Here is a 10,453-nt window from a genome sequence, read left to right as displayed (position 1 = left end):
AGTGCCCCCTCTTCTCCCCCCCCCCTCCGCTTCTCCTCCCCACCCTGACATCTGTGGCTGTTGGTTCAGCTGGGATGGCAGACTTTCCTTTATGCCGTTCAAATGCTAGCTCTCAGGGAACTCTGCCAGGCCAATCCACCATCTCTCCTGCCAACCTGGATAGTGGGCAATGCCCAGGTAGAAAGTCATTTTGTTTTCCTTGCCAGTCCTGGGGGCTTGAACTCAAGGCCTGAGCACTGTCCTTGAGCTTTCCTATTGTTCAAGGCTAGCACTCTACTACTTGAGCCCCACTTGAGGCTTTTTCTATGTATGTGGGGACTGAGGAATCGAACCCAAGGCTTCATGCATGTGAGGCAAGCACTCTACCAGTAAACCATTCATTTTATTCTGGGCATTCAAAGTATTGGATTCTGAGTTTAAAAATCTTGGATTCTGGGTCTTGAGTCTTGTATCTGGGGTATAGCTTTGAATCCTGGTTTGGCGTTTGAAACTTTTTGTTTTTGTCAGGCTTGGGGCTTGAACGCAGGACTTGGTCACTGTCCTTGAGTATTCTCAAGGCTAGCACTCTAACCCTTGAGCCACAGCCCCACTTTTGTCTTTTTCTGTACATATGGTAAGCAAGGAATCGAACCCAGGGCCTTGTGCATACCAGGCAAGCACTCCACCACTAGGCCAAACTCCTGACCTGGGGGTTTGAAATTTAAGACTTGTTTTTGTTGGTTAGTTTGTTTATGTTAGTCTTGGGGTTTGAACTCAGGCCTGAGCACTGTCCCTGAAACTTCATTTGCTTCTAAGCCACATTCCCAGCCCTGTCTCCCGAAGGCTTTAAGAGTCTGGAATCTCCAGGATGGAGTTTAGTTCTGGATCCTGGGCTCTAGGGTTCTCGGTTCTGGATTCAAATCCTGAATCTTGAAGGTTGGGTTTTAGACTTGCAGGAATTCAGGCTTGGGGTCTGGGTTAGGATCCCGCCATCTGAGGTTTAGACTTGAGGTTTAGCTCTGTTCCCGTCTCTTCTGCGCCCCCTGCCGGCTGTTTGTCACAGTCAAGTCTGCCTTGGTCCCAGAAAGTGACTGGACAGTGACATAAACATTTTGGAGGGCACAGGAGATGGCTATGGGGTTGGGGACAGAGAAGGCTGTGCTGGGGGGTGAGGGGTTAAAGCTCTGCAGTCACCAGAGCTCCTGTCAATCATTTGGTAACCCCTCCCCTTTCCCTATTCCAGGGATAGGGTTTTTGTTTTGTTTTAATACCGGGAATTGAACTCAGAGCCCATGGCCTCTCTTCCTTAGTTTACTTAGTTTTTGTTCAAAGCAGATGCTTTGTCATTTGAGTTACAGTTCCCCTTCTGGTTTTTTGCTTAGTTCATTAGATGGCTGGCATCTGTCATTCTAGCTACTAGGCGAAGATCTGAGAATTATGGTTCGAAGCCAGCCTGGGCACGAAAGTCCCTGTGAGATTCTTATCTCCCATGAACCTCCAGGACACCGGAGGTGTGGCTCCAGCACTAACCTTGAGTGAAAAAGACCAGAGACAGCTCCCAGGCTCCTGAGTTCCAGTCCCACCACTGACCTCACTTCACCTCCTGCCTGGGCTGGCTTTGAACTGTGGTCCTCCGATCTCAGCCTCCTGAGTAGCTAGGATGACAGACGTGAGTCACCAGTGCCCCCCAACCCTCATTTTTAAATATTTATTTATTTATTTAGCCTGTCCTGGGCCTTGAATTCAGGGCCTGAGCACTGTCCTTGGATTTTCTCAAGGCTAGAGCTCTCCCATTTGAGCCACAGCACCACTTCTGGCTTTTTTCTATGTATGTGGTACCGAGGAATCGAACCTGGGTCTTCGTGCATGCTAGACAAGCACTCTACCACTAGGCCAAACTCCTGGCCCAAGCCTCATTTTTTTAAGAGAAGCAGAGTCAGGCTGTCCTGAGGCTCTGTAAGTGGAGTCTGCGAGATAAGGCTGCCTAGAAACTTCTCTCTGTGTGTCCTGCTCCCCTCCCCCTTGCAGGCTGTCTGTCCCTTTTCTTTTGTAGTATTTCTGGCTGTGTCTGTGAGCTTCTCCCCCCCCCCACAACCCTCCATGCCCCCCCCCCAGCCCTTCCCTCTTCTTTCTCAATACCTTTGCCAACCATCTGGAAAAAAAGTGAAAAACTTGTGACACCCCCCCCAAAAAAAAGCTCCGCAAAACTCAAAACCCTGGATATTGTCAGCATTCCAGATGTGAAGGAGTCTGCTTTCCAGATTATGAAGAATGTGTTTCTGCTCCTCCTCCCCATCCTCCTCCCCAACCTCTGTATGGGTATATATTGGGGGACAGGGGGTTGGGGGGAGGATTTCAAACTCAGGGCTGCTGCTCCCTATTTCTGACTGACTGAGCCTTGAGTCCACGGCTGGGGCTCAAAACCTGGGCTCAACCTGAGGAGAGCTTGTTGCATCCATCTCTCTGGGTGTTGGAGGGGGGTGGGCTAGGGTAGGGTAGGATGGGCTGGGGTGGGGGTGGAGTGTGGCTTGCCTCTGATGTTTCTATCAAAGGCTCTTAAAAATAACCAGGAACAGCCCCCCTTCCCGTCCCCCCCCATCCCCACCCCTCAGCACAGACACTGGGCAGGGAAGAGAACCCAATGTGCATGCAAGATGTCTCCCTCTCTTTTGAGTGTGTGTGTGTGTGTGTGTGTGTGTGTGTGTGTGTGTGTGTACTGGAGTTTGAATTTGGGGCCTGGGCACTGTCTCTGGGTTTTTTCACACAAGATCTTAGTGTTCTACCACTTAAATTACATCTGCACTTCTGTGTTTTGGTTTTTTTTGTGCCAGTACCGGGGCTTGAACTCAGGCCCTGGGCGCTGTTCCTGAGCTTTCTCAAGGCTAGAGCTCTACCACTTGAGCTACAGCACCACTTTTGGCTTTTTTCTATGTATGTGGTACTGAGGAATCGAACCCGGGTCTTGATGCATGCCAGGAAAGTGCTCTACCACTAGGCCACACTCCCAGCCCCAGTCTGTGAAATTCTTATCTCCAAATGAACCACCAGAAAACCAGAAGTGGTGCTGTGGCTCAAACTGGTAGAGCTATGGCCTTGAGCTGAAGAGCTCAGGAACAGAGCCCAGGCCCTGAGTTCAAGCCCCACAATTGACAAAAGAAAAAAGGAAAGAGAAAAAGAGAAGAAAAGAAAAGGAAAATGGCTGGGAGTTTGGCCTAGTGGTTAAAGTGCTTGCCTAGCGTGCATGAAGACCCGGGTTCGATTCCTCGGTATCACACATGTAGAAAAAAATGCTGGAAGTGGTGCTGTGGCTCAAGTAGTAGAGCTCTAGCCTTGAGAAAGCCCAAGGACAGTGCTCAGGCCCTGAGTTCAAGCCCCACAACTGGAAAAATAAAATAAATAAATAAATAAATAAAAAGCAAGCAAGCAAGCGGGGTAAGAGTTGCTGAATCTCAATCGTGCCAAGCAGAGCAGGGATACCTACCACGTCGGCAGAGGGCAGAGTGAGAGACTGCAGTGTGGAAAGGAGCTAAGCTTTGGGGTGCAAAGGAAAGAAAATGGGGAGACTATTTCCCTTCCAGGAAGCCAGAGGATGAAACCCAAGACTCTGGCTGAGAGCCAATGGCTGTCAAGATGGCTTGGTGCCATTCTCCTAGCCCTTGTGTGTGTGGGGGGGGCAGGCTGGGGGGGAGGGGTGTCCTGGAGACCCCTAGTAGACAGATTCCCCTTAAACAGGCCAGCTGCAGGCCATATCCAGACACCCCTCACACCCAGGCTTTACAAACACCCAGACATCAACACCCAGAGGCAGCATCACAGACCCACAGCGCCTGAGAACACCCCAGACACAGAGACCCTGCCCCCCCAGACACAGCCCCACACCCCAGAAATACACACAGAGCCCAGACCCCTGCCAGACATGGAAAGCCAACCAACCACCTGGACCAAAGGGCTGGGGCACAGGACACAAGACACCCACAGGGCTTCTAGGCCTGGGTGGGCAGGTTTTACTCAACACTTAGTGGATCTGGGGCCCTCACACCACACCCCAATACACACTGGATCCAGCCCTCCCCTGGGTCCAGTGTCCTGGCCTGGGAAAGGGTCAAGGAGATGGTGCACACCTGGGGGGGGGAGGGTGTGCGCATGCGTGCAAGCTGGGGAGGGTGGGCTGTGTTGTATAAGTGCGCATGCGTGTACAATGCAGCCGCGCGCGTGTGCGCATGCGCGCGTGCTGGTCTAAGCATGTGCAGTGGGGCGCCTGCAGGCCTGCGCCGCTGTCCTGTGTGTGCGCATGCGCGCAGGCTGCAGGTGCCTGTAGTTGTGTGTGTGCAGGTGTGCGCATGCGCGCATGCTGTCTCTCTGTGTGTGTGTGTGTGTGTGTGTGTGTGTGTGTGTGTGTGTGTGTGTGTGTGTGTGTGTGTGTGTGTGCCTCTGCTCTCCTCCCCCTCCCTCTCTCCAACAGGTGATCAGAGGCATGAAAAGCCCTCCCTTCTTCCCCCCCCCACCCCACACTCCCTCCCTGGGTCTGAACAATGCCCTCCCCAGACCCCAAAATAGCCCCTGAGCACAAGCCAATGTCCTTTTATGGCCCTGTCCCTATTGTGCACGGTGGGGGGGGAGGGACTGGGGTCATGAGGTGTCCAGGCAGGATAAAGGCCTCAGCCAGCCAGTCCCCCTCCTTATCCTGCTCTCTGCACCTTTCTCTCCCCAGGTCCTTCTGGGTTGAAAGCCCTCATGGCCCCCAAAAAGCCAGAGACTAAGAAGGAGGAGGCTAAGGCAGCCCCTAAAGCAGCTCCAGCCCCCGCCCCTGCTCCAGCCCCTGAGCCTGACCGACCCAAGGAAGTGGAATTTGATGCTTCCAAGATCAAGGTGAGTGAGTGAAGAGGCTGGGTTTTGTCAGTAGGACTGAGGTAGGTGAATAGGAGTCCAAAGTGGATCTAACCAGTGGCCAGACAGGTGGGACTCCAACAGCAAAAAGCCCTGAGTTAAAAAAAAAAAAAAAAAAAGCTGGCAGCCTGGGTGTTCAGAGGTCAGACACAGTTCTGTTTGTGTCAGGCAGAGCTGCAGCAGGAGGGGCAGTGGGCAGATAACAAGCAGGACTGTCCGTGCTGACCGTCACTTTTACATGGTGGGATCTGAAATCTGGCCTTTCTCTCTGAACTCCATTATCCTTTAGGGATCCTGCAGCCCATTCTCTCCCAGCCCCAGTCCCAAAGCCCCTTGTAGAGTCCCAAGCTAAAGATCCTAAGATGCCGAAAATAGGGGAATCAAGAGGGAAAGGGATAGGATGGGGTGGGGGGAAGATGGGGGGTTCCTGCCAGGTGGGCTCAACACTCACCCTTGCCAAGATCACTGAGCTCAGAACTGATAGAACCCTCTTTGGGGTCTCAGGTGGGGAAATTGAGGCACTCGGTTGGCAAGGCAAGTTCTGAATGGCCTTTCCTACAGGCATCTGGTCTCCTCTCTCTCTCTCTCACCTGGATCTTGAACTCAGGGCCTGGGCACTGTCTCTGAGCTTCTTTTGTTCAAGGCTAGAGCTCTACCACTTGAGCCACAGCACCACTCCTGGCTTTTTCCGTGTCTGTGATACTGAGGAATCGAACCCAGGGTTTTATGCATGCTAGACGAGCGCTCTACCACTAGGCCATGCTCTCAGCCCTGTCTTTCTCTTCTTTTATCCCTTAGTTCCTTCCTTCCTTCCTTCTCTTCTGCTTTCCTTTCCTTCTCTCCTCTCCCCTCGCCTCCTCTCCCCTCCCCTCCCCTTCCCTTCTCTTTTGTGCCAGTCCTGGGGCTTGAACTCAGGGTCCTAGGATTTGTCCCTTTAGCTTTTTCCAGCCGGCTCACTGGAGGCTGATTTTGACCTCCATTCTCAGACCTCAGCCTTCTGAGTACCTAGGAAGACAAGGGGGAGTCACTGGCGCTGTGAAATTGCACCATAAAAGGTCCTGTTGTTGAGCTGAGAATGTGGCCTAGTGGTTAAAGTGCTCGCCTAGCATGCATGAAGACCCGGGTTCGATTCCTCGGTACCACATACATAGAAAAAAAGCCAGAAGTGGTGCTGAGGCTCAAGTGGTAGAGCTCTAGCCTTGAGAAAGTCCAAGGACAGTGCTCAGGCCCTGAGTTCAAGACCCAGGACTGGCAAAAAAAAAATTCTATTGTCAATTAAAGTGTACATGACTTGGGGTGATTCCTACCCCCCCCCAGTTAAACTCATAGTGGCCCCAATTTCTCCTGTGAAGAGTGGGGGGCAGTGGGGTTCCTCGAGTTTCCTCCAATCCCTCCTCTACCCCACTGAAGGGCAGAGAGTCCATTCTCAGGTCTCCTGGTGGTAAGTCCTTTGGAAATCAAGAAAGACAGTTCCTTCAGTACTGAATTCAGGAGGAAAAACCGTGGCTGGGTGACAAAGACTCTGGGGTGGGGGTGGGGGTGGGGATGAGGGAATTGTGGGAGGGAGTGGCAGTGAGAGAGGTGGCTCCAAAGCTCCTTTCCCTGTATGTCCTTGACCTTGCTTGGAAAGAGTGACAGCAGTGATTCAAAATAGATCTGAGGTCAGGCACCCTGGCTGGCTCTCAGGCTCTCCCCTGTCGTCCTAGCTCCTCTCAAGAGGCCGAGATCTGAGGATCGTGATTTGAAGCCAGCCCAGAGTAGACAAGTTTTATTATTATTATTATTATTATTATTATTATTATTATTATTATTATTATTTTGCCAGTTCCAGGGCTTGAACTCAGGGCCTGAGCACTGTCCTTGGACTTTCTCAAAGCTAGAGCTCTACCACTTGAGCCTCAGCACCACTTCCAGCTTTTTTCTCTGTATGTGGTACCCAGAAATCGAACCCGGGTCCTCGTGCATGCTAGGCAAGCACTTTAACCACTAGGCCAAACTCCCGGCCTCAATGTGTCTCTCTTTTTTTTTCAGATCGAGTTCACACCGGAGCAGATAGAAGGTGAGCAGGCTTTTTGTAGTTGTGGGGAGAGGAGGGGAGGAGGGAGGAGTTGATATGGGGAGAGTGGGGGGGAGGTGATTCATTCCTTTGGGGAATACCCCCCCCCATTCATCCCCTTCTCCCTGCAGAATTTAAAGAAGCCTTCATGTTGTTTGACCGCACACCCAAGGGTGAGATGAAAATCACTTATGGGCAGTGTGGTGACGTCCTGCGGGCACTGGGCCAGAATCCAACCCAAGCTGAGGTCCTCAGAGTCCTGGGGAAGCCGAAACAGGAAGGTAAGGCGCCTGTGTAGAAATGCATGTCCACGCCGGGAGTTTGGCCTAGTGGTTAAAGTGCTTGCCTAGCATACACAAAGACCCAGGTTCGATTCCTAGTTACCACATACATAGAAAAAGCCAGAAATGGTGCTGTGGTTCAAGTGGTAGAGCTCTAACCTTGAAGAAAGCCCAAGGACAGGGCTCAGGCCCTGAGCTCAAGCCCCAGGACTAATAAAAAGGAAAAAAAAAAAAAAGAAGAAAAGAAAAAGAAATGCATATCTGCCTCAGTGGGTCTCTATCAGGGATGGGTCAGCCAGAGAAATTCTACCCAGACCCTGCGGTCTTTCTTCTTGCCCTCCTTTTATTTTTTAAAATTTAATTATTAATTAATTAATTAGGTTTTTTGGTAGTCCAGGGCCCGAGTGCCATCCCTAAGCCGTTCAGCTCAAAACAACCTGAGACTGCTCAGGCCCCGAGTTCAAATCCCAGCATGGACACACACACAACCCAAACAAATCCAAAGCAGGATTTGGTTTCTCCCTCTCTCTCTCTCTCTCTCTCTCTGTAGAACTCAACACAAAGATGATGGACTTTGAAACATTCTTGCCCATGCTCCAGCATATTTCCAAAAATAAAGACACGGGCACCTATGAGGATTTCGTGGAGGGGCTTCGGGTCTTCGACAAGGAAAGTAACGGTACAGTTATGGGTGCCGAACTCCGCCACGTGCTGGCCACACTGGGTGAGGACCGCCGATCCCCTCCTCCATCCCTTACTCCTTAGTGGTCAGTGGAGATGTCATTTAGGAGAGAGGGGTGGGATAAAGAAGACATGGCTGTAACCCCTGCAAAAGGACCAAAGAAGCAGCTGTGAGATCAACACACCCACCATCGACTTGTCCTAATGCGTATTGCTCTCGGTGACTGAGAAGGTGACACATTGCCTCTTGAGTGGGCTATTTATTTTGTGCCTGTCCTGGGACTTGAACTCAGGGCTTTGAACTCTCCCTTGGCTTTGTTGTTGTTTAAGGTTGGTGATCTACCACTTCTAACTTTTTGCTGATCAGTTAGAGATAGGAGAGTCTCTACTTGACTTTTGTGCCCAGGCTGGCTTTGAACCACCACCCTTCGATCTCAGTCTCCTGAGTAGCTAGGATGACAGGAGTGAGCCAGTAGTACCAGGCTTGTGTGGGACTTTCTAATCACTGTGTTATACCTCTTGGTTAAATCAGATTCCTCCTTACTCCTCAAAAGTCCTTTTTCTAGAGCGAAGGGTTTATTGAGTGACTATTAGTTAAGCTCTGTGTTGGTCTTCGGGGTTGTGTGTGGGTGGGTGGAGATACTGGGCAGGTTGGTGAGCGAGGCAGTTGGCATTCTGATGGCGGATCAATCAGGAAGACACGCAAACCCGTAACTGGCCAAAAAAGAAAAAAGAAATAATGGGCTGGGAGTGTGGCTTAGTGGTAGAGTGCAAGCTTTGAGCCAGAGAGGCCAGGCCGTGGAGATCAAGCCACAGGACTGGCAAAAAAAAAAAAGATGGCTGTGAGGTTAGAAATGGCACTACTGTTGGGCACTACCCCAACGGGGTAGGGGACTTCCGTCCATCCATCCACCTACCCATCCATCCACCCATCCACCCACCCACCGACCCATCCCTCCCTCCATCCCTCCACCTGTCCAATCATCCAACCATTCATCCACTCACCTATCCATCCACCCATTCATCTATCCATCCACCCATTCACCCATCCATTCATCCACCTACCCACCTACCCAGCCATCAACTCATCTATCCTCTATCCATCCACCCACCAACCCATCCATTCATCCACCTACCCATCCATTCAGCCATCCGCCCATTCACCCATCCATCCATCCATCCATCCATCCATCCACCCATTCACTCATCTACCCATTCATCCACCAGACAACCAACCACCCATCCATACATCCATACATCCATCTACCCACCCATCTATCCATTCATCCACCTACCCACTCATCTACCCATCCATCCATCTGCCCACTCATCCATCCATCTGCCCGCCCATCCATTCATCCATCTGTCCACCCATTCACCCATCCAATCATCCACCTATGCACTTACCCATCCATCCATTCATCTATCCAGCCATCCAACCACCCACCCACCCACCAATCACCCACTCATCCATCCATCTATCTCTTTACACTTCTGCGCAGTGCTAACTCAGCCTCCTATCTCTGCCAGGTGAAAGACTGACAGAGGATGAGGTAGAGAAGTTGATGGCAGGACAAGAAGACTCTAATGGCTGCATCAATTACGAAGGTGAGCTCAGTGGCATGGGAGTGGGTTATGGGGTCCCTGCTCCAGCCTTTAGTTGCCCAGTGGGGACCCCTGACCCTTACTTTCTCCTTCCAGCATTTGTGAAGCATATTATGGCCAGCTGAGCGCCCCCTATAGGTAAGAGACCCCTAGTCCTTTATCACACCCACCACTCCCATCACCTCCCACCACCCCAATTCTCCAGTGATACTAACTGCAGCCGCCATTCTGGGTAACCTGTGACTGCCTTTGCTTCAGGAAGCCCAGGGGACACCATGCTGGGGACATCTCATCTATCTGCAATGCCCACGCAGGTATCCTAAATGCAGGAAGGAGAAGGAGGTAGACCAGATGCCTGCACGCACCTACAGCTCTTTCTACAAGAAAGAATGAGATCTTTCATCCTTGGCCCTGAGCTATGTGTACTTGCCTGGGACTGCTTCTGTGTTGCCACCCTGATGAATAAATAGAGTTCTTTCCTTTCTGCTTCCTTCCTTTCTTCCCCTCTCTTCCCCACCTCCCTCTCTTTGCCAGTCCTGGAGCTTGAACTCAGGGATTGGACACTGTCCCTGGGCTTTTTCCTCAAGGCTAGTACTCTGCCACTTGAGCCACAGCCCCACTTCCCCTTTTTTCTTTCATTGGTCCTAGGGCTCAAGGCTAGCCCTCTACAAGTTCATAGCTCCATTCCCAGTGTTTTCATGCTTAGTTAGAAATAAGTCTCTGACTTTCTTTCCTGCGCTGGCTTCAAACCACAATCCTCAGATCTCAGCCTCCAGAGTAACTAGGATCACAGGTGAGAGTTACTGGTGCCCAGTCTGTGTGAGTGTGTGTGTGTGTGCTGGGACTTGAACTCAGGGCCTCCTACATTTCTTTAGCTTTTTCCCTCAACAGTAACACTCTTACCCACTTGAACCACATCCTCACTGCTGCTTTTTTGGCTGGTTCATTGCAGATAAGACTCTCA

At 51.2% G+C, this 10,453-nt stretch overlaps 1 protein-coding gene across 2 annotated transcripts; it reads left to right on the top strand.

The window, feature by feature from the left end:
- Positions 1–4,696: 4,696 nt before the first annotated feature.
- On the top strand, positions 4,697–9,630 carry Myl3 (myosin light chain 3). Of its 2 annotated transcripts, none has more exons than XM_090323573.1 (6): positions 4,697–4,848; positions 6,898–6,925; positions 7,054–7,203; positions 7,754–7,882; positions 9,415–9,492; positions 9,586–9,630. In XM_090323573.1, the coding sequence occupies exons 1-6, from the start codon at positions 4,714–4,716 to the stop codon at positions 9,612–9,614; spliced, it is 549 nt and encodes a 182-aa protein (XP_090179699.1). In that variant the 5' UTR covers positions 4,697–4,713; the 3' UTR covers positions 9,615–9,630. The 2 variants fall into 2 exon arrangements, with proteins under 2 accessions (XP_090179699.1, XP_090179700.1); XM_090323574.1 differs by having other exon boundaries at positions 7,754–7,927.
- The last annotated feature ends 823 nt before the right edge of the window (positions 9,631–10,453 follow it).

Source organism: Megascapheus bottae, chromosome 32 (assembly GCF_031878675.1).
Source record: "Megascapheus bottae isolate mThoBot1 chromosome 32, mThoBot2.hap1, whole genome shotgun sequence".
Classification (NCBI taxonomy): Eukaryota; Metazoa; Chordata; class Mammalia; order Rodentia; family Geomyidae; genus Megascapheus; species Megascapheus bottae.
Note: the sequence above shows the minus strand (reverse complement) of the source record. Positions and strands in the feature narration are given on the sequence as shown.